At 39.5% G+C, this 24,537-nt stretch overlaps 1 protein-coding gene across 6 annotated transcripts in view; it reads left to right on the top strand.

The window, feature by feature from the left end:
* SNRNP48 (small nuclear ribonucleoprotein U11/U12 subunit 48) overlaps positions 1-24,537 on the top strand; it is a 185,959-nt gene that overhangs the window by 22,831 nt on the left and 138,591 nt on the right. For 5 of the 6 annotated variants that reach the window (XR_011171418.1, XR_011171417.1, XR_011171416.1 and 2 more), the window contains exons 7-8: positions 2,549-2,667; positions 3,096-3,260. Coding sequence is in view for 1 of the 6 variants with exons in the window: in XM_069103526.1 (XP_068959627.1) it covers positions 2,549-2,667; positions 3,096-3,260; positions 6,557-6,596 (324 nt within the window). In the remaining 5 variants the exon portion in view is untranslated. Of the gene's footprint in view, positions 1-2,548; positions 2,668-3,095; positions 3,261-6,556; positions 6,831-24,537 lie in introns of those variants that run through there. The other variant, XM_069103526.1, reaches the window with a different exon arrangement.

The following is a 24,537-nucleotide window of genomic DNA, read 5'->3' as shown; positions in this document are numbered from 1 at the left end:
AACTAATCTCCCACTGTACCATGCTTTCTCAACATTGAGTCACTTCTCAGCTTTCTATAATCTGATTTTTATCTCCATAACTTTATTAAAACCACTCTAAGGTCATCAAAGATTACTTCTTTTAAAAAAATTGTTGTTTTTTACCGTGTAATAATATGCCAATTCCATTCATTTATTCATTCATTATTTCTAACTTGAACCAAAATAACAGCTGCCTAATTGATCTCCTGACTCCAGTATCTACTCTTTACATGCAGCTTCTAAAATGATCTTTCTGATACTCATGTCTGACCATGCCACAGTTTGAATATAGCCCTTCTCCAAATGATGGACACCCACTTTGTTTCTAGTTTTTTGTTTTCACAAAAAGCGATACTATGAATGTTATGTAAACCAACAATAGTTTCTCAGGCCTTATCATAGTCTTGACTTTCTTGGTTCCTAGCATCTAGACCTTTCTACAACATTTAATATGATTGATTGCTGTTCTGCTTTGTCTTTTGTGGCACCAATATTTTCTGGTTCTTTTCCTATCTGCCTCAGTATATTTGAATGGTCCCTTTTCCTCCTGCCTCCTAAGTGTAAGTGTCCTTCACAGATCAGTCCTTGGCCCTTTTCTTTCTCTCTGTACACTCTCTCCTTTGGAAGTCTCATAAACTTCCATGGCTTCAGTTATTGATTCTTTACATATGATTTCCAAACATCCAACCCTAGTTTCATCCTCAAGCTCTAGTACTACATTTACATTTGCATGCTGGAACATTTCTGTTTGTCCTGACAGCACATCAGACTAAAAGTATGTTCAGAATGAAATAATCACTTGTATCTCTAGGTCTCTCTGGCCTCCCAGCTTTTCAGTTTCTGTTCATTGCATCACCCTTCTCATATTTTATACAAGTTCAGAATCTCTGAATTATCTCGTTATTCCTCCTTCCACCCGCAAATCCAGTCAGTTGGCAAGTCCTATTGATTCTGTTTCCACAATTTTTGTCTCATTCTAGTTCTGGCCCTCCTATTTATAACTTGAACTAGAATAATAGATGCCTAACTGGTCTCACTGCCTCTAGAACCTACCCTTTTCATGTAGCTGCTAGGTAAGCTTTCGGATACTCATATTTGACCATGTCCTGCTCAAAAATTTTCCCTCCCAGATAGACTCAGTCTGGTAGTTAAGGCCTTCTACAGGCTGGCTTTTACCCACCTTTGTAGCTTTATTTCATATCTTCTTTGGCATTGCACATTCCCAGTAATCTTTCTGCTCCCTGCATCTCTGCCTCAGTATCCTTCCCCTGTGTGGAATATGTATCTCTACATTTCTGCTTCTTCAGTCCTTCTTTCAAGATTCAACTCAGGTGCCACTTTAGTTATCTGTGACCATGCCCCCACCCCCTCTCACTGAAAATGATCTCTCTTTCAAATTTTCTTAGAATGTTTTCGCTTATCTCCTTTGCCCTTAACACATTTTATTTTATGTCTTACTTGTATGTGTGTTTTTCCTTCTGTTTGATTGTAATCTCCATGAAGACAGAGACCTTGCACCCAGTAGGTGATTAATAAATGTTTTCAATTGACTTGTTATGTATTGTAGTTATAGTCCATACCACATAATCATAAATTCTTTTTTAATATATTTTTCATTAACTGTATTATAATCTCTTTGAGGTCATGTGGCATTTTAAAATTTCATATGTATTTCTCATTATGTTTAACAGAGTACTGGGTAGATAAAATACACTAATACATTTGTTGACTTCTTTCCTGGTTTCATTCCCTTTCACTCAGTCCTATGTGCTACTCCCAATGTTTTTTTCCTCTCAGAGCTGCTAATTGTTGCATTTTACTATTTAAAACCTTCGAGTGATTCACCGTTTCTCTCTTAGCTTACTTTTAATCTTTGCCCTTGATCTTTTAGTCCTTGCAGTTGTGTGTTTCCTAACATGCCAGCTTTCTTTGATGCTGAGAACATGACCTCACTGTTTAGCCTATATGAGACACTCCCAGCTCTGAATTTATTTTCCCCATTTCTCCCTCCCTCCCCAACCTTATTTTTTCAACTTCAAAGCACCTTCTTATCTTCCCTAAGACCTTACTTAGTTATATAGAAGGGGGATGAATAGACTCTGTACAAATTGTCTCTACTTGCAAACAGTTTCAGAATCACTATGAACACTAGGAGGTTAAGAAAGGAAGATGGGGTATGAAAGAAATGGATCAGTGGTCCCTGGTTTTTTTTTTTTTTAAAGTGGTTGCGGTTAAGTAACTTGCCCAAGGTTACATGGCCAGTTATTTTGTGTGGGTGTTAAGTATCTGAGGCTGGAACCGATCCCGGGTCCTCCCGATGGCAGGGCCGGCCCTCTCACTCACTGCCACCTAGCCTCCCCTGTGGTCCCTGTTCTTAAAGAATTTCCAGTTTACTTAGGAAGTCAGAATAAATACTTGTGAAATGACGGAATAGTTCCATATTTTACATATGGAACATATAAACCCGTTAGTTGTCTGTCTTCTCACATTTGCAATGAGCACCCTCCTACACCTTCCCTCTCCCCAGGTGATCAGAGATGTGATCAGTGTGCACATGGCCGAGCTCAGCAGTCATTGGCAAGAGGAAGTGGAACAAGCGGAGGATGATGCTGAAAACGCTTCTCACTCAGCAAAATCTTCAGGAAGGTGTGTGTGTGTGTGTGTGTGCACATCATTTTCTTGGCACTGTCAACATGTTCTTTTCTGAGCATGTCATAAATTCATCAAGTTGCCATAATTCTGGAATTTTCAGAACCATTTAAAACAGTTAAAAAAGTACTTTTTGCCATTACTCAAAATTTTTTCCTGGTATGGTACTATAATAATACTCTTAGTATCTGCTATAGGATTGCCTTGTAAATGACTTTATAACCTATTTCATTCAGTTCTAACCCCCCAGAATAGAGGTGTAAGAAAACCTATTGGATTTTGAATTCCACTCTGAAGTAAATTATATTACTATGAGATTTCATTGTTTGAAATATTTTGCATGGGTGTGGGAAAGGTTCCTTTTGCACAAAAAAGAGGGAGGGAAATAACCTGCTTAAGATTCACTGGTTAATATTGCTTTCCAGAAAGGAGGAGAGACGATCAGCTTCAGTAGATTCACGACAGTCTGGGGAAAGCCATAAAGATACTGACCACTCACGACATAGGAGAGAGAGAAGTCGGAGCCCACGTAAACGGAAAAGAAGTAAGGAGAAGGAGAGAGATAGGGACTTAAGAAGGAAGAGAGATAGGTAAGTTTAATGCTCTTCTTGCAAACTCTACTCATTGTTAGTCCTGCCATATCCATTACTAGAGTACTTACCTATTGCCACGTGGCAGCTCGGTGGTTCAGTAGAAAGAGTTCTGTGCCTGGAGTCAGGAAGACCTGAGTTCAGATCCACCCTCTGACACCACTGTGTGACTGGGGAAATCACTTAACCTCTTTTTGCTTCAGTTTCCTCAACTGTAAAACGGGGATAGTATCACTTACCTCTCAGGGTTGTTATGAGGATCATGAGATAATATTTGTAAAGCACTTAGAACAGTGCTTGGCACATTAATAAATGCTTCTTTCCTTCATTCCTATTGTGTTGTTGTTGTTCAGTAATGATTCTTTGTGACCCCGTTTGGGATTTCCTTGGCAGAAATACTAGAGTGGTTTGCTATTTTCTTCTCCAGCTCATTTTATAGGTGATAAAACTGAGGCAAACAGGGTAAAGAGACTTGCCCAGGGTCACAGAGCTAATAAGTGTCTGAGGTCCGATTTGAACTCAGAAAGATGAGTCTTCCTCACTCCAGGCCTGGCACTCTGTCCATTGTGCCATCTAGTTGCCTAAGTACTAGTCAGCTAAAGATAGGTAAGACATAGGCCCTGATCTCAGGGAGCTTAGAGTCTAACAGAAGGCAGAGGGATGAATATCTAAAGAAGTAAGGACTGAAGGGGAAAGGAGGCACAGGTAGCGAGCTGTGAGGATGTGGGGAGTGCGCGTGGTCACTTTCTTGTGCAGCATCAGGAAGGATTCGTAGAGGAGATGGCCTGTGAGGGGAACCTTGAAAGAAGACATGCGTGCGAGTGGAGGCTCTGGGCCAGGCATTGGAGGTGCGGCTGAGACAGCAGGTCACGAGCAGGACACCAGGAACAGTCATCCAGTGGCTCTAGGACTATGAGAAGAGAAGGCCAGGCAGAGGGGTTGAAATCTCATGGAGGACCTTGATTTGGGAATTCTGTTTTACTCGGTACGTCATAGGGAGGCACTGAAGGTTTGTAAGTGGAGGAGCAATGTGATGAGAAGCATACTTAGGTAGCAGTGTGGGAGATAAATTGGGGAAAGAGGTTAAACTGGAGGCAGGAAAGCCATTTAGGTAGGAGGCTGGTAGAGTAGTCTAGAACAGAAGAGGAGAATGCTTGAACAGGGACTGCAGTGGTATGAGAGAAGGCGGCCAGGCATGGTGGAGGTAGAGATGAGGAGTGCTGGCCATCGAAGGGATGATGTGTGAGAAGGGGGACCAAAGATGATGTCAAGTGGAGTCTGACATGACAGTGCCATTAAAAGAAATGGAGATGTTAGAGGGGAGGCAGGTGTAGGTGGGGAATTCAGAGGAATTGTTCACATCCCTTTTGCTTCCTTCATTTTATTGTTTTTAGTGCTTATTAGTGCTAGCCATACTTTGCAGGGCCAGGAAAGAGAATTAGTTAATTTTATCCTATGATAATAGCTCTTATAAGGGTTTCAGTGATTGAGGTCACTAACACCTGAGTGATGTTTTTGTATTAATTGTGGATGTCAAGAATCTTTATTATCTACTCTCCATTACCACTGAAAAGCAAGAATTAGCTATATTCAAAGAATACCATTTTAGCTATTTTGCTCATCCTGAAATTTTGCAAGTTTATTGCAAATTGCAATCATTCATTTATTTATAGGCTCAAATTTAATCAGATTTAATCCTTAATTCACAGAATTGAATGTTTACTTTGTGATCCTTTTTGGTTAATAAAATGAAAATATTTTGTCTTTCTCTGATGCAGTCTTGATTATTACTTACTCTAGGATTGCCATCTTTCAGTATTGCTCTTGGTGACACAGCACCCACCAACTGTGCTTAAGTAATACTTTGAAATTTAAAATTCTCTTTTGCATGGCAAGAATTCTTTTGAAATTAAATATATCACCAACCCTTTCCCCCAGATAATTTTAAAGAATGTAAACCTGTCCTGCAGTGCAGTCATCAAACACTTGGCCCCTGAATGGCCCACAACACTCCCAAGTGTGACCCAAACCAGATTACAGTGTAATTAGGTAATATTTAGCAAATAAATACCACAGATAACATTACATCTGAAAACAAAGTCATATGGGATCCCCAGGGATTCTTAATGCCTGACTTAGTGGCCCCTGTTTCTATTTGAGTTTGACAGCACTGCTGTAGTACAAGGCTAAATTCTGCAAGTTATTTCTGACATGGAATGGATTGCAGGGTCAGGTGAGGAATGAAATAGGGATGGGGACATTAGAGAACTTCTGTATTCCCATGGTTTCATTAAAACAATTCCTGGAAGATTCAACATACTTAAACTCTAATGTTCAGTGGTGGGGAGCGGATTTGATTACTTGCAATTTTGGTGTTCTATTTCTGTCTTTGTCTATTACTGTGATTAACAGAGAGTTGATTCTGTAACTTTGGCTCTTCTAAAAAACTAAAAAATTCATAGTTGCTTCATAATGTATGGAGTAGAAAAAATTAAAATCTATACCTAAAAAAATCTGTTTCATTTGCCTTCCCTGTGTGTGTGTATAAAACTTTATGTTCTAAGTGGTGACCACACTTTAACTTAAAGCACAAAGTTGTTTTTCCCTTTGTTGGAAACAAGAAAAAACCTGTGTGACCTGTTTTTTTGCTGAAGAAAATGAAAACTGTCATTATGTGTAAAGTTGTACAGCTGGCAGAACTTGTTTTGTCAGATGCCCAAGGTCACTATCTGTCCCATCCTTTGGTTCTTATAAAAAAGTTGCCTTTCAAGAGTTGAGTCCATATGTCTCAGATATGACTGTCTCCCCCTAGGCTCCTTACAGGTGCCCTTATCTCATCTGGGCACCTGAGTTATGGTCTTTTCTTTGAAACCCCTTTCCTGCTCAGGTTAGTTCTTAGTCCTCAGGACTATGGCCCCTAACATGGAGACCAAATGAATTCCTGAAGCCTCTTGCCTTCTCCTCACTCCCGAACTCACTAAAACCCTTTCATTTCCCATCTCTGATATAGTACCTATATATCTATAACTGTATTAACATTTGGTCATATTTACTATTGCTTTGGGACCCATTACTCAGCTGTAGCTATTCACATTAATCTTTGAACAATTTGCCTGCTAACCAGATTGTGATCTTTTGCATTACCGGGACGATTAGCTGAATATTTCTTTGTAGCTATTTTCTTTGTTGTTTCTAGTAACAGTTTGAATATTAAGGTTTCTATCTGTCTTGAATTATGAAATATTTTGAAACTGACATTAAAATGCTTAGTAGCTTATAATATCTTTTTATTTCAGGGATGAAGAAAGGCATCATGGCCATAAAAGAAGAAAATAGCAAAGTAAGGGTCAGGAAAATAAGTGGAAATATTTATGCATATGTGTTTATTAATGATGTTTATGTAATATAAACTAAAGAAGATAGTTCAACTATCTCAGCTACTTGAGGGACCAAGAATATAATGTACTTATTTTATTGCAATTGCATTTTGCTGGGAGTACATGTAATTAAGTATCTGTGTAATCCTCGGATTATTATTGTTTTTTTCAATAAACATTCATTAATATCAAACTTTGTTAGTTGCTAAAAACCTTAATTATATACTTTAATTTCCTTACTGTGGTGGGATGTAGCCAATTTCTTATTTTCTAATTTGTTGGGGAATTTTGTTCTTGGTCTTTTACAACATATATCACAAAATGCTTAACTTGGTCCAAATAAGAAAGCATATTTTAGAGAAAAAGCCTTAAACCAAGAAATTTAAGACTTGGCAGTCAAAGTCCAGTTTTCTTAAGATCTCATAATTTCCTTTTGCTTTCAACCATTCAAGTGAAAAATTGGCATAAATGTCAAACATCTGGGACCTAAATGGCATAATACTGGCTTTTCATCTGGTAGCCCTGGGTTAAAAAGTCCATTGTGCTTCCCAAGTAAAACTGAAGCTTAAACTCTTTCAAGTTAGTAGACAGTGACAAAATAACTATAGAATTTGACTCACCAGTTATCTTAACTTTCTTCATACCTGACATCCATAAGATTTATGAGTAGGGACCCTGAATCACATCCATTTTGCTTGCCGGATTTATGAACAGCTGTAAATAGCCTTAGATTAAATTTTTAGGACTCAATAGCAAGAGTTGCCCTTTAAAATTTTGATACAGGTTAGGCATCATGGTGGCTGATGCCTGTAAGTAATCCCTGCTACCAAACAGGCAGAGGCTTTCTCTTGAGCTAGGGATTCCTGGATTGCAGTGGGCTAAGCTGATATTGGGCATCTGCAGTAAGATCAGCATTAATGTATTGAGGGAGAGGGACTGCCAGGTTGCCTAGAAAGGGCCAAACCAGCCCAGGTCAGGAATGGAGCAGGTCAAGGTTCCTGTGTTGATCAAAATGAAACTGGGCCCAGGAGTAAGCCCTGCATGGCAGCCTGGGAGAGATGTGGAGATTCAGACTTTAAAAAAAAAATTGTTGCATAATTTACTTGTGAGTAGGTACTGTTTTTCTTGTGTTCTTTTGTTTTTTAGATATAGAACAATTATTTCCTCCAGCACAGAAATTGCTAAAGACTAAAAAGATTCATATTAAAACATTCATTAGACTCTTTATATTTTCATGGCAGGTAAATGCAAAATTTGGGGACTACTTCAGCAGCGAGGCCTGACATTTTACATTTACTTTAGTAGATCTTCTGGGCATGTCACAAAATCTCCTGGCTAGCCAGGCATGGCTTTTAGTTATTTAGTTTTCAGAATGATCCCGTCAGTGGTCATCTGCTCATTTCGAGATGTGTACTAAGATGGATGTGGCCCACTGGGCCCCTGGCACTTGACTTCAAAACATCCATTTCTCAGAATCAATGTTTCTTGGCTCTGGGTTGGGGGGAGGGAATCCAGAAAGGCACCAGAAGCAAGCAGTTAGTGAATTGGACTTGCCTTGGAAAGCACACATTCACAGTGCCATGTACTTATAGCTGCCTGCCATTGCCAGTGAGGGCAGTAGGGGTAGGAACAAGGGAAAGGATTAGCAAGGGAAAAAAAGAGCTTGATGGATGCCCAAAATATCAGGGTCCAGAGTCTGTGCATTCATTTAAAGAGCATCATTTGAATTTCTTTCTCACTAGAATGTTTATGTTTTACCAACTATAAAAGAAAGTTTAAAAACTTTACAGTTACATTGTAAATAGTAAAACTGAATGGCTAAATCCAGTTTGTCTTAGCAAAGAAAAAAAGGGGAAATGAAAAGAAGGGAGAGATGTGAAAAAAAAATAGTGTAGAGAAGAGGAAACATCTAAAATAAGACAAAATTAAAATCCATGTTGTAAGATTATATATAAAAAGGTCTGTATAAAATGGATATCTGTGAAACATTTAATAAAATTAAATTTTAAAAATATATTTTATAGACTGCCTTGAAAATACTAATGCTTTTAAGCTGTTATCAGTCATTTTATGTTCATTATTTAAAGAAAGATTGAGAATTCCCAGAATATAGAGATTATAGGAATTTCTTACATAAATCTTACCACTGACATAAACACCAAAAAAAAAAGTCAAATGATTTATTTGATAATGGGTTGAGTTTAAAACAATTTAAATTTAATTTTGCCCACAGCAATTAAATTAATTGTAATAGAATTTAATTTTACAAATTAAAATAATACTCTGGACCAGACACTTTTGATGTTTAATTCTTTATAATAGTACTCAATATCCCTTTCTGATAAGATAATGGAAAGAGCACTTATTTAACTTTATAAGTTAGGAGAACTGGGTTTGAGTCTCAAGGCTCTTGCTTCTTACTAGTTTGATGACTTTAGTCATGTCATGTACCCTCAGAGACTCAGATTTGTAAAATGAGAAAAATATGCTAACTTATAGAAATTATTGTGAGGAAAATGTGTTGTAAACCTATATAAATGTTAGTTTTTATTCCAGATCTAAAATTTTAATGGTACTTTTAAAGCCTCAATAAAATATCCAAACAGAATAATGTATATTTTAACATTCTGCTTAATAATTTATCTCCTGTCGAGTAAAACTGATTTTATTTAATTCATGAGAAATTTGAGAGGTTCACAACATTTTATCAGAATATAATATGGTGCAAGATTTGGAGTCTGTAGAGTGCTGTGTTTGAGATGATTAACCTTGTTATAAGAAGTTTTTTCTGATCCTAGTCCCTTCCCCCCCCCAAAAAAAAATTTTCAATTGTATTAATGTTGGGTATGCTTATATACATATTATCTTTTCTGATAGAATGCAAACTTCTTGAGAGCAGGGACTTTCACTTTTTGCCCAAGTATCCCAAGGGGATGGTACCATACCTAAGACATAGAAGAGATTTTAAAACGTTATTTGCTGGCACGAAGAGCCACAGATACTGTCCAATGAATGCATTTATAGTGGCATTTCTTTGTCATGTCCTTTCCAGAACTGAAATAGTTAACTTTCATTACTCCTAGATTTTACTTTCCAAGGCGAGGCAGATAATCTAGTGACTCTGGGGTTTCTGGAGAGATGTTGTCAAAGAGACCAGTGTGCACTGAATGCCTGTATAATCTGACTGACAGCGCCCACTGGTTAAGACTCGTGTCAGACCCATCAACTCTGGTGTGGAGGGTTGTCACCACAAAGCAGAAGAAAGGAGACTTTACTGACAGGTGCCAGGTCTGTCACTTAGGAAGGCAGAAAAGGAGGTGGGTGGGTCTCTCCCAAGGCTCTCTAACAATAGCAAGCCATTTTACTACTGCTCCCTGACCTCACAGAGTTGCTCTTTGGTTGCTGCTGTCATCAACAATCACCAAGAGGCATTGCTTTTCTTTCTCCTCCTTTTTCTCTCATCTCCCTTTATTCCATTCCTTCTCTTCCTTCTTTTCTGTCCCTTGGTCTTAGGAATCCCAGCAGCACCACAGAAGAGTATAGTTTCTCTGCTGGCACCCAGGATTAAGTAGTTTATTGATCATTGGAATAAGACTTGCTCCCTGGGCAACAGACTTATCCTGTAATGATTCCCTGTCCCTCTGTCCCCAACTCTCTTTGCTGCTTAGGGGTAGTGCCTACTCCCTACAACATTGCTTTAGGGGCAGATAAGTTATGGTCACTTCCAGGGATGATGTAACTGTATGGGGCAGGTAAAGATACACTGTGTGTATGTATGTATATTTTAATACTTATATATGTATTTGTACATGTACACACTATATGTAAATATAAAAACATATGTGTAGATAGATACATATGTAAGTGTGTCACAAAAACTCAGGAGAAAGCATCTAGGAGGAGGGGTAGTTAACAGCATAAATGCATAATTAAAGGCAGTGTATTCAAAATAAAAAGAAAAGTTGGAGAAAAACATTTATGCAAAGTTTATCTGAAAAAAAGATCTGACATCCAGAATTTATAAGACCCTTGCATAAATCTGTTAGCATCATGTTCATTCCCCAGAAAAGTGGTTCAAATGATGCACATAGGCAATTTTTAAAAGAAGAAACACATTATATGTATTTATGTGTATGTATATATATGTATATGTGCTTTTATGGCTAGGTATAGACATATAGGTACACATACGTACACAGAATGTATCTTTACTTGCCCCATGCAGTTTATATATATATGTGTTAGGTATATGTGTATCCATCCATCCATATAGATCTATATAATATATGTGTGTATGTACATATACATATATGTGTATGTATGTATGTTTGTCTCTATTTACATAGCTCCACGTGAGAGGATCTGAGGATCCTAATCCTCTTCTCCAATGTCAACTAGTCCAGAAGAGAGCCCTTAAGAGAATGGTCCTGCGTGATTAGTGTTCTTTTCACTGCATCCTAGTCCTGGCCATGAAGCCAATCAGCAGTCTTAATCCTTAGCACAATCCTTAGTGATTGTCAGGCTGGAGCCAGCTCCAGGAGGTCTGTGCACGCTTCAGCTAAAGTGCACTCTACACTTTCATTGCATGTTATCATGTCTGGAAGCAGCCCCAGCCCCCCTCCCCAGTCTCTTGCATATAGAGCATTACTTATAGGCATATACTCAATTAGACACAGAATGAACACAAAATATCCTTGAAAGGGAAGGCTTCCTGTAGAAGGGGGCACTTGAGTCTTGAAGGAAACCAGGGATAATGTGAAGGGATGCTGGAGAGGCCAGAATGGACCAGGTTGTGAAGTGCTTTAAATGACAGAGGTCTTTCTGTTTGATTCTCTAGGTATTAGGGAACCACTGGAGTTTTTTGGGGGGTGGAACAATAGCAGTTAAATGACTTGCCCAGGGTCACACAGCTAGTAAGTGTTAAGTGTCTAAGGTGACTTGTTCAGGGTTGTGAGTGTCAAGTGTCTAAGGCTGGACTTGAACTCTAACCACTGTGCCACCTAGCTGCTCTACCACTAGAATTTATTGAAGGGGTTATTATATATTTATAACATGGCCAGAGGTGGAAACAGAGCTATCTCAACTCAGATATTTCTTAGCTATGTGACCCTAAGCAAGTCACTTAATCTCTATGCCCTAGTTTCCTCATTTGTCAGAGAGGGTCAGACTTGACCTTTGAGGACTGTTCCAGCTCTAAATCTATCTTCCTATGACAGGGTTGGAAAAAAATGCTTTAAAATGATAGGATGTGTCTGCCCTTTCCAAGTTATTTATATTTTGATGTGGAAAATTATGAGGAAACAAAATCTTTCATTCCCAAGTATTACCTGATGAATTGTTAGCGCCCTATGAAAAGCAAAATCAGCATATTTCCTCTCCCTTTTCTCTCTAGTCATGGAACTTGTGACTTCAGGCACCCAGAACCCTCCTCCCTTCTTGTTACCTCAGCCTGCTCTTATGAAGTTCAGGTGTCAGTGGGAAATTAAGTAAACATGATGTTCCTTCCAGCTATATTTACATCTTAAGCCTTCTTTCTCATAGTGGAATAAGTAATTTTGTCTCCATTTAAGGGAATTTAAGAAATGGGGGAGATGTGATGGGAACTAGTCTCCTGCAATGTACCCTCTAGGACATGCCCCAAATCTAAGGGTAAGAATGATCCTGAGATGGGGGTCAGGTTTGGGTTAGCCCCCTATATTTCAAATATGCCTCTTACCATGTTTTTTTTTTTTATTTTTATTTTTTAGGAAAATCACTTGTCTATGACCAATCTATAATATGGGATAAAAATACAGTAATACCTGCTTCTCTTGAACCAGAGTAAGAATTAACAAGGAAAATATTTGTAAAACATTTTAACGTTCTCAGAGAAAGGGCACTGTGTAAAGAATATTAATATTTCATTTTGTAATGTAACTGACTGCAAACTTTAGACCATAGCCTTGTTTACTCCCATGTGACATCATTAGACTGAACCTGAAGTCACTTAACATTTATAGTAATGATGGTCTTTCTAGGAAAAGTAATGTCATTTTACTTACCTTTCCTCCTCGCTTCCCCAACCAACTCCAAACTTGGGAACACATATATGGGAGGAGAACTTTATAATAAGATGTGTAAAGTCAGCTTTGGTAATTGGGGTCAGAAATGCAAAAGGCAACAGAATCAGAAACATGTTTGTTCCAAGTTTAAAATATTGCAACATTTCTAAAAGGGTTTCTCTTGTGTCTCCTGGAGGAAGAGTCAAACTTGACCTCACAGGACCAAAAAAGACTAGCTCTTTATTCAGTCTTCCAAGTCAGACTGTCTCTAGTTTTTTATTATGACAAATAAAGCAAGTATGAATACTTTGTACCGTTAGGTCCTTACTCTTTTAGTAGAAGCTGTAGGTTATTGCAGCTAGGTGGTGCAGTGGATTGAATGCTGGGCCTGGAATCAAGAAGGCAAGGCTCATCTTCCTGAGTTCAAACGTGGCCTTAGACATTTACTAGCTGTGTGACCCTGGGCAAATCACTTAACTCAGTTTGCCTCAGTTTCCTCATCTGTAAAATGAGCTGGAGAAGGAAATGGCAAACTATTACGGTATCTTTGCCAAGAAAACCCCAAATAGGGTCATGAAGAGTTGTCATGACTGAACAGCAATATTAGGTTATAGTCCTAGCACTAGACAAATAGGATCAAAGGATATGATTGTTTAAAAACTCTTACTGGGGTGGCTAGGTGGCGCAGTGAATAGAGCACCAGCCCTGGAGTCAGGAGACCTGAGTTCAAATCCAGCCTCAGACACTTAACACAAAACTAGCCATGTGATCTTGGGCAAGTCACTTAACCCCAATTGCTCTACCTTCCCCCCTCCAAAAAAAGCAAAAAAAAAAAAAGTATAAAAACTCTTTTTGTATATTGTCAGACTATTCTCAAAAAAGTTTTTATAGATTTAGTCTCATCAAAAATGTAAGAGTAATTCTTTCCCTACATCCCTTCCCCTCTCCCACATTTAATCATTTTTAGCTATTTTTGCCACTTGAATTGCCCAATCTTTGTTAGGTAATACCTTAATGGTGTTTTAATCTGTGTTTCCCTAATTATTAGCCTCTGAACAACTTTGCAGGTGCTTATTAGCAATATGTTTCCTGTTTTGAAAATTGTCTATCATTTGAATCACTTTTCTTTTGGGGGAATGAACATGATGCTGATAGATTTGTATTATGGGTGTTATAGATTCTGGATGTCAGATTTTTTTTTTCAGATAGACTTTGCACAAAGATTTTGCTTCATTTTTTTTTATTTTAGAGATTGTCTTTAGCTCTGCATCTGACACCGTTAACAACCATTCCTTCTACATGCTGTCTCCTCTTGGGTTTTTGTGACCCTGCTCTCTCTCCCTGTACTTCTACCAATGTGGCATCTCTCTTCAATCTCTTTTGTTGGATCATCCTTCATGTTGCACCCCCTAACTGTGAGTGTTCCCTAAATCTCTGTCCTGGACTCTCTTCTCACTCTTTCATCGGCTGCCATGGGTTTAATTATCATCACAATGCAGATGACTCCTAGTTCTGCATATTCAGACTTTCTCCCAAGCTACACTCCTTGATCACCAACTGCCTGTTTGGATATTTTGATTTGGATGTCCCACAGTCATCTCGGACTCATTTTGTATGTAACATCCCCTCTGAATTCCTCCCCTAACTTGCCCTAGAACAAGCAGTTTGGGTCCCTAGAAGGACGAGTGTTAAATTCTAGAGGTGATCTTGTGGTAGTTATCTTCCCACCTCTATAGCTCACGAGCCCTGACTGGTGTGCTTCCCATTAACAATCAACTGGTAGATCAGAAAGTTCTTAGCAAAGGCATGGATTCAAATGGCATAGCAAGATCAGTTGTATGGTAATGCACTCTCTCATAAATATAGAATCCCTGAGGTGTGGAGAGGGATAATGTGCACAGACTTAGATTAAAAGGGTAGTGAGGCACCCATGTTAGAAACATATGTGGCCAAGACAACTCACAGTGCTGAGGCAGTAGGGCCTCAGTGTTCTTTCTCTGGAGTGTCTAAACAACATGCACTGTGAGGCATGGGAGAGCGGATGGATGAGGCTCGTCCAAAGGCATGGCATCTTGGTTAGATGAATCCATTCAGTGCTGGGCTGCCGTAAGCAGGTTCCTCACCTGGCATAGCTGATGCAGGGCTGCACACGGCAGGTTGTTTGGTAGATGGGCTCGCTCCTCCCTGGCTGCAGTCCCTTCCAGGCATGGCTAGGAAGGTCACCCAGTGACGGGGCTGGCTTTTCCAAGAGCGTACATAGGCTCAGCAGTTGGGTGGATCAGCTGGACTACCTGAGCCATGGTCTCTACTTCCTCTAGCTTCTAGTTCAGTAAGATATTACTGTATTCCTTACAACAGAGCTACTATTGTACTCTTTCATTCTAGGCATTCTAGACCTTGAATCTAGGTTTGATACCTCCCCTCTTTGACTCTCTCAGGACCTTGGCTCTGAAGTTTGTCACTTCCCAGGCAAGAGGTTAATTAATTCCTTTCTAATAATTCTTCCTTGGGGTGGCTAGGTAGCTCAGTGAATAGAGCACTGGCCCAGGAGTCAGGAGGACCTAAGTTCAAATCTGGCCTCAGCAACTTAACACTTACTCGCTGTGTGACCTTGGGCAAGTCACTTAACACCAATTGCCCTGCATTCCCCCCTCCAAAAAGCGTAATAATTCTTCCTGGTTCAGAGGAGGGTTCTCTTAGTGAGGTACCTCATCCTTACTTATATAATAATAATAGCTTGCACTTATATAGCATTTTAAGGTTTGTGAAGCACTTTACATATGTTATCTCACTTAATCCTCCCAACAACCCCGTGTTCAGAAGTATAAATGCTACAAACTTACAAAAACATCATTTGAAAATTTATTTAAATTTCTTTTACATTTATTTAGTTTTGTGAATTACATTTTTTAATTTAAAATAATTTTAATTAAAAAATTTAAATTTAATAAAATTTTAATTTTAAGTAGGCAGGATATTTGTGTATTCAAGTTTCTGGATAATGCTTTCTCAGACTGTTGGATCATGCTTGGCTCTCTGCAGTCACCTGATCTGTGTGCATTAGACTTTTTCTTGTGGAGTCATGTCAGAATTGTCCTGTAGTCATCAAAATTTTATTCTTAAGATGACGAACATAATCATTTCAGCCACTGAGTAATAACATTGAAATTTATACAGTTTAAAAATTAATGTATGCTGTATAGCACAGAACAGTGATTATGTTGACACAACTAAGACATAGAGATGTTTTTTAAAATTTGAATAATCTTTCAAATGTTTTTTGTAAGTTTGTAGCATTTATACTTATGGATTTATTAAAGCTTAAAACTGCACAAAGACTTTTGGAATACCTTGTGATATCCAACTTTTTTCTGCATTTTTGTTAGATATTTTTACAGTTATTCACTTTACTGTTTTAATAAATTATGTGCTCACTAAAAATCAATCATCTAAGACCTATGAATGAGGTTAGGGGAGTAGGAGCAGACTTCTCAAATGCAAAGTAAGTTTTAAGATTGAAATGACCATAATTTTAATATTTTAGAAAAATATTCTGTTTCTTTTCCCTTAGGCTACATTTTTGATTGGGCTGGCATTGTACTGAAGGCTCTGCAATTTTGAATTAGTGGAAGAGCTTAGTAGTCTAAGAGTTTATGTGCCCTTTGGTGACTAGGGGGCATACCAAGGCCTTTCAGAAAGCCATAGCCTTTGGTGGAGCCATTTGTCTGGGGCTTTGAGGGTAGCACAACTTGGTGGCCAAACTGACTGCCTTTCCTGTAGGTTGAAGAAATCAAGGAAAACAGGTCAGCTATGAATAGCAATTGTTACTGTAACAATGGGGACACCTAACCTAGCCTGCACCTGTCACATTTTTTCAAATTTCATTAATGAAACATACCCTTCTTCCCTAAAACTGAAGCAGTTTAGACTTCAGATTGTGAGTGTGTAGGCACTGATTCATTTGTCCTCTTCATAGCCTCTTGGGGTTGGTAGAAAGAAGTGTCAGTCAACAAGCACTTATTAAACACCTACTGTGTGCCAACTACTGTGGTAATCACTGAGGATACAAAGAAAGGTCCCTGATAAAAAGAAGCTTGAAATGTGGTGAGGGAGACTTTGGCACAGCAGATCAGAATGCTGGGCTTGGACTTAGGAAAATTTTCTAGCTGTGTGACCTTGGGCAAGTCACTTAATGGCTATTTACCTCAGTTTCCCCCACTGTAAGATGGGATTAACAAAAAGTATCTATCTCACATGATTATTTGTATCAAGATAATATTTATAGTGCTTAGTATAATGCCTGAGACAGCAGGTATCTAGTATTTATTTCTTTCATATAAATATATACATATATATATATATATACTTTCAGGGATTTTATATATAAATGTTTATTCCTTTCATATATATTTATATGCATATACACTTTCAGTGATATAAATAAATACTTGTTCCTTTCATATAAATATAAATACAAACACACACATATACTTTCAGGAATTTTATATATAAATGCTTATTCCTTTCATATATATTTATATAATATACACTTTTGGTGATATAAATAAATAAACATTTGTTCTTTTCACACACATACATTTTTATTTATTTAATTTTTTTTTAAGCAACCGGGGTTAAGCAACTTGCTCAAGGTTACACGGCCAGGTGTTTCTGGGTGGGTGCTAAGTGTCTGAGCCCGGGATTCGATCTCCAGGTCTTCTCAACACTGGAGCCGGTGCTCTTACTTGCTTTGCTACCTGGCCGCCCCCATACATTTTCAATGATATATATTTAGATGCTTGTTACTTTCATATATATATGTATACACACATATATATGTTTAGTGATATTGTGCATATATTTGTTCCTTTCACACACATATATAAATACTTCTTCCTTTAAGATATGTATGTATATGGGTATACACACACATACATACTGTGTTAGGTAAAAGATGAAATGACTGAAGAAACAAAAGGTTTGAACTTCTAAGCATTTTGATTTATTAAGGAATGCATGACAATTGTTCAACAAATCAGGATCAGCCCCTTCCTCAGCTTAGGGCTGGATCCCAAATATAAGGGGAGACAGACTTTTATACATTAAAAACCAATTAGTCAAATAAGGCCAATTAATTGAAAGGAAACAATACATTAGCTAATATGATTTCTAATTGGATGAAAGATTAGGAACTTTTCAAGTTAGGAAGGGGAGACTGAATAGATGCAGTTCCCTGAAATCAGAAAATGTTTTTCACTCTCATGTGTCTGTAAACAATTAAAAGAACATGGAAACAATAACCGATCAGAATGGGGCCAGTTTTTGAATAAGACATATGAGTTGCTTGAGATATACAATTGTGAGAAAACTCCTTGCATCAATCTTCAGATCTGACCCAGTTTCTGGTCAGCATAACTTAGGTCCTTAGTTAATGGTCTCTAAATAGCAGGTAGAGATGGTCCAGTTTAGTCATGCAGGACCAGGTTCAAACAATACAATAAGGTTTTCTCACAATTCCCACAATTGAATATAGTTTTCTCACAAGACAGAAATTGGACTAGACCCATAACTGAATAGAAAAGGAACTGAACTAATTCCAGAATTAAGTCACAAGATAGAGTCAGTGTGGCTCACATTATTCCTACAATTAACCATTTGCTATCCCAATCCCCTCAATACACATATACATATATAAGTATATGTGTGTGTATATCTTTATCTGTAGAAATAGGTAGATAGATAGATAGATAGATAGATAGATAGATAGATAGATAGATAGATAGATAGATAGATAGATAGATAGATAGAAAGTTGAGATAATCTCACATGGAAGACACTAAGAATGAGTAGGATGGGGAGAGGCTTTTTGCAGAAGGTGGGATTTTAGGTGAGATTTAAGGGAAGCCAGGGAAGCCAGGTGGTACAGTGGATAGAATGCTGAGCCTGGAATAAGCAAGACTCATTTTTTTTTCTGAGTTCAAATCCAGCCCTAGACACTTACTAGCTGTGTGACCCCTGGGCAAGCCACTTCACCCAGTTTGCCTCAGTTTCCTTATCTGTAAAATGAGCTGGAGAAGGAAACAGCAAACCACTCCACTTTCTTTGTGTAGAAAACCCCAAATGGGGTTACTGAGAGTTGGACACAACTGTAATGGCTGAACAGTGACAACAAAGGAAGCCAGGAGGCAGAGATGAGGAGAGAGATAGGCCTGGGCATGGGGGACAGCAGTGAAAACACTCAGTCGGATTGTCTGCTCTGAGGAACATCAGGGAAGCCAGTGTCATTAAATCACAGAGTACAGAGGATGGAGATATAAGGGATAAAAAATTGGAATGGCAGGAGGAGGCCATATTATACAGAACTTTGAACTCCAAAAAGAGAACCTTGTACTTGATCCTGGAGGCAACAGGAAAATGTCTCATCTCTATTTTATTATGTATGTAGAAACTGAGAGCCTTAAAGAAGATAGAGTTTTCTTAGGGTGTTTAGACTAGAATCACAGAGAGATAGGTCTAGAGAGGGTACGGAGAGTAGGGGGTAGTTTATGTGACTTACAGGTATTAAGCAGATCACATCATCTGAACCCACAGCCTCTGACTCCATCATTGTTGTTCAGTCATTTTTCAGATGTTTCAGGCTTATGACCACATTTGGAGTTTTCTTGGTAAATATACAAGAATGGTTTGCCATTTCCTTCTCCAGCTCATTTTACAGATGAGGAAACTGAGATAAACACAGTTAAGTGGCTTGCCCAGAGTTACATAGCTAGGAATGTCTGAGGCCAAATTTGAACTCAGGTCTTCCTGACTCCAGGCCTGGCACTCTATCCACGGAGCCACCTAGCTACTCCTCTAGCTAGTTCTACTTCCACTGCATCGTACTGGCCCTGGCACTCTGTATCAGTTCTACACTTTTCCTACTCCTTTGAGTAGGTTGTATACAGGGCTACTTAAACTTTTTCCACTTGAGACCTCCTTTCAGGTTTCAGCAGTTAGTTGTTGTGTGGCTGTAAGGGTTATGGGATTTAAAGATCTTCCATGCCCCATTCGATTTGCTGATGTAGCAGGAAGGGGCGGAGCAAGAGGAAGTAGAAGCCAAGCTAGAGTTCCTGCGGTGGCTAGCAGTGGTGGCGACGGCAGCAGCAGCAGAGGCAGCGGCAGTGGAAGCTCTAACCCCTTTTTGAGTCAGCCAGAATTTCTGCTAAGGACTCCTGCTGAGGACTGCCGGGGGCCGGAGCTGCTGGGAGCGTGCTTCCTGGACACTGGGTGGTTGCTGTGAGTGGGGAGAGGAGGACCTTTGCCTGAGGTAGCCTGTTCTGTTTTAAAGGCTTGAGAATGTGGGTGCTTTCTTCTTCATCTACCTGTTCATAACTACTCTGATGGCTTTGACTTTCTAGTTTTGGAACTCAGTCTTTTGGTATTTTAATAAATGTTCTAGCTTATTCCCCCTTATAGAAAGCCTGATATATTTTGTGATTGAGAACTACATCAGCATATTTGCAATTTCCGTAGGCATTGTGAATATTGCATTGCTGATACAGTGGCCTAAGAGTATACACAGTGCAAAGTGTGTAGGATTGTGTGTTCAGAACCAAGGCTGCAGTGAAGTTTCCCTATGCAACATGGGCAAGTGCTGCCAGTAACACCTCGGATTCATTTCACATTTGATTTTGAATACAATTTTGGTCACTGCGTATTCAGAAACCTTTAATGTTGCCAAATTTTTCACAACTCCATATGAGTTCTATGAGGTTATGACCCACAGTTTAAAAAGTACTGGAAGAGGCACCCCCCTTTCTACAACATGGTCATTATCCTTTGTTCTTGAAGAGGACCAAAATGACATCACCATGCTAAAGTCAGGTTTCACTGTGTCCAGCTGTGGCTGATCAGACCAATGCAAGGAGCTTGGAAGGCTCTGCCACAGGTCGGGCACAGATAGCCCATGTGAACATTTGGCGTGGATTCTCCAAATTGATGCATCTTGCATTTCCTTGGAGCTGTCTCAATTCTGCTTTGCTCAACTTCTCTGATGTGGACATGCCTTGCTGGGTGGTCCTGTGCCAGTGTCTCCCATGTCACACAGTCAGTCCTCGAGAGTGTCCCATGTGAGTGCTTGTCCTGTGTGAGTTCTTCATAAAACAGTCTTTTTGGCAAATGGACATTTTGTATTCGAGCAACGTGGCCAGACCATTGGAATTATGCTCTCTGAAGCAGAGTTAGAAAGTTTGACAGTTTAGTTCGAGTATGGACCTCAGTGTCTGGTACCTTATCCTGCCAGGTGATCTTCAGAATGTTCCTAAGACATTTAAAATGGAAGCAATTCAGTTTCCTGGCATGGTGCTGGTAGACTGTCCAGATTTCACAGGCATGCAACGAGGTCTGCACAGCGGCTCTGTAGACCTTCAGTGTGGCAGGCAGTCTAATACCTCTTTGCTCCCATACTTTCCTTCAGAGCCTCCCAAACACTGAGCTAGCTCTGGCAATGCATGCATCAACCTCATTATCAACATGTGCCTCCCTGAAAAGGACACTACCAAGGTAAGTGAACTTATCCACAGCATTCACAACTTCTCCATTTGCTGAACGGGATGATTCCTGATCATGCTGATGGAACACCTGTGTTTTCTTGGTGTTAATTGTTAGGCCAAAATTAGCACAAGCAGCAGAGAACTGGTCCATACTTTGTTGCATCTCATCTGCAAATAGAAAATCATGCACCAACACTCCCTCCACTTTGGTCCTGGCTTGTAGCCTTTTCAAGTTGAAGAATTTGCCATCAGTGCGGTAGCTGAGCTTGATGCTGTGTTCATCCTCATTGAAAGCATTTGACAGCATGACTGAAAACATCATGCTAAAAAGCACGGAAGCAAGCATCAAAGCTAATCTACTCAACAAGCTTGTATGCCTCCCAAGAGGAGTGAATGACATGATCATAAGCATGTGATTGCCACTTGCAGGAAAACATCACGCCAACATCATCAGATCAGTACCTATGCTCCCACCATGACAATCCTGATGAGGTCAAAGAAAAGTTTTATGAAGACCTGGAGACCCTGATCATCAATGTGCCAAATGAGGACAAGCTTATAATTCTGGGTGACGATATGAAGCCCTACTAAATTGAAGGTGGATAGAAAACTCCCAGTTAGAGATGTCCCTGGTGATCCCATCTAAGGAAACATGTATGAAACCTAAATGGATTGTCAAAAGCAAAATTTAAAACCAGATCTCTAGGTCTTTGTAGGCTAATTATAATTAGTAAGAAGGAGCAATGTGGATGCAGAGCAGTGGATAGAGTGCCTGGCTTGGACTCAGAAAGACCTGAGTTCTAATCCGACCTCAGATGCTTACTAGCCTATGTGACCCTGGGCTATTTTACCTAACCCTGTTTGCCTCAGTTTCCTCATCTGCAAAATGAGCTGGACAAGGAAATGACAAGCCACTCTAGTATCTTTGCCAAGAAAACTCCATATGGGGTCACAAACAACTGAAGAGCAACAAACAATAGCAATGTGTGTGCAATTAGTCAGGGGAAAAGTTTTCAGCTATTCTGCTAATAGGACCATAAAAAGGCAGAAGTCCTTACTTTAACAGAAACTCCCTTTTCCTGCCTCACCCTGGAATTTAGCTCTTATTGAGAACCAGCTGAATGAAGCAAATAAGCCTGTACTCTCCAGCTCAGTGAGAATCTGCTGAGGGGTGGGGGACCTGGGGTGGGGAGGTGTCAGCTAAAAGCTGGTGCCTCCCAAGGAGACAGAGAAATTGTTTGGCCTTAGCTGCTTTGTGACTATTTAATAGCAGTGATGGGCAAAAATGTTCTTATTGTTATATCAGATTGTGCTATGGATGGATGGTAAGAATGAATGAATGTATAACTTTTTGACATGGATCATTCCATTTGAAAACAAAGTAGATTGCAGAAAACCTTAGGTGTTCTCTAAAGATTGCCTGACTTAATATTCACCTTCCTTGAGAGTCTTCCAACTTTAATGCTTTAGGGGGAGAAAATCTCACTTGATAAGGCCATCGTCAAAATCTTTGATCTCATTTCATCATTCCTAGGACAATTATTTGTAGAGTGATCATCCTTCTCAGTTCTAGGTTAGTATTTCCTAAGCTATTCCATGGGACTCTGGTAATCCCCACAGTGTCTTGAAATAAAAGTTTTCTTAGAAAATGTTGCTAATAGTAACAGTCTCCCAGTTGTGCGAGGAAGATGGGAGGTTCTCTCTACCCTGAGTCCAAGGAAAAGAGAGAAGTCGGGTGAGGTTTGGGTGAGGAAAGGGGTCTTTTTTCTCTGGATCAGAGTGGTAATTCAGAAATATGGTAACTTCACTGAGGGAGAGAGTGAGAGCTATCAGTCAGTCAATAAACATTTATCAAGTACCTGGGCATACAAAGAAAAGGCAAAAAGATAGTCCCTGCCCTCAATAAGCTTACAGTCTAATGGGAAAGGCAACATGCAAACAACTAAGCTCTATATAAGATTTGTTGTTGTTTCATCATGTTTTGTGATCCCGTTTGGGGTTTTCTTGGCAAAGATACTGGAGTGCTTTGCCATTTCCTTCTCTAACTCACTTTATAGATGAGGAAAATGAGGCAAACAAGGTTAAGTGACTTGCACAGGGTCACACAGCCAGTAAGTGTCGGAAGCTGTGTTTGAACCCAGGAAGATGAGTCTTCTTGACTCTAGACCCGGTACTCTATCCACTGCCTTATCTTGCTGCCCATATATAAAATAAATTGGAAATAATCAATGGAGGAAAAGGCACTAGAATTAAGAGAGATTAGACAAGGTTTCCTATAGGATCTTAGCTGAGACTTGAAGAAAGTCAGGAAAGCTTGAAGCTGAGATGAAAAGAGAGAATTCTGGGCATAGAGGGCAACCAGTGAAAATGCCCAGAGCCAAGAGACACACAGTGTCTTGTTCAAGGAACAGAGAAGGAACTGCTGTGTGTATATGTATGAAGATGGAAGGTGTGAGAAGACTGGAAAGGAATGTGTGTGCCTGTGGAGTGGGAAATCTAAGTTATGAGTGGCTTTGAACAGCAAACTGAGGATTATATATATTTGATCCTGGTGGTAATAGGAAGTCACTAGACTTTATTGAGTAGTGGGAAGAAGAGTGATGCAATTAGATCTACGCTTTAGGAAAATCACTTTGCTGGCTGAGTGGAAGATGGACTGGAGTGGGGAGAGACTTGAAGCAGGCAGACCAAGCAGCAGGCTATTGCAGTAGTTCAGGTGTGGGGTGATGAGGGCCTGCACCAGGGTGGTGGCAGTGTCAGAAGAGAGAAAGGATAATATTTCAGAGAAGTCTAATAGGCAGTTGGAGATGGGAGATTAGAGTTCAGCAGAGATTAGAGCGGGATAAGTACATTTGAGAATTATCACCATAGAGATGACAATTGAATTCATGGGAGCTGATGAGATCACTAAGTAAAATCGTGTGTAGAGAGAAGAGAAGAGGGCCCAGGGCAGAGTCCTGTGGGATACCAGCAGTTAGCAGACATGACCTGGCTGAGGATCCAGCAAAGGAGACTAAGAAGGAGCGGTCAGATAGACAGGAGGAGAACAAGGAGAAAGTAGTGTCTGAAAAACCTGGAGAGAAGTGAGCATCAAGGAGAAGAGGGTGATTTACAGTGTCAAAGCCTGAGAGACATCAAGAAGGATGAGGACTGAGGAAAGGCCGTTGGGAAGTCATTGATAAAGAACAGTTTCAATTGAATGATGAAGTCAGAAGCCAGACTATAGAGATTTAAGAAGACAGTCAGAGGAGAGGAAATGGAGGCACCTATTGTACACAACCTTCTAAAGGAGTTTAGTTACAAAAGGAAGGAAAGATACGGAGCAATA

The sequence above is a fragment of the Petaurus breviceps genome, unplaced genomic scaffold, assembly GCF_028583685.1.
Source record: "Petaurus breviceps papuanus isolate PSGF00001 unplaced genomic scaffold, PetGlider_PUasm1.0 582, whole genome shotgun sequence".
Classification (NCBI taxonomy): Eukaryota; Metazoa; Chordata; class Mammalia; order Diprotodontia; family Petauridae; genus Petaurus; species Petaurus breviceps.
This window is presented reverse-complemented; position numbering and strand designations above follow the sequence as displayed.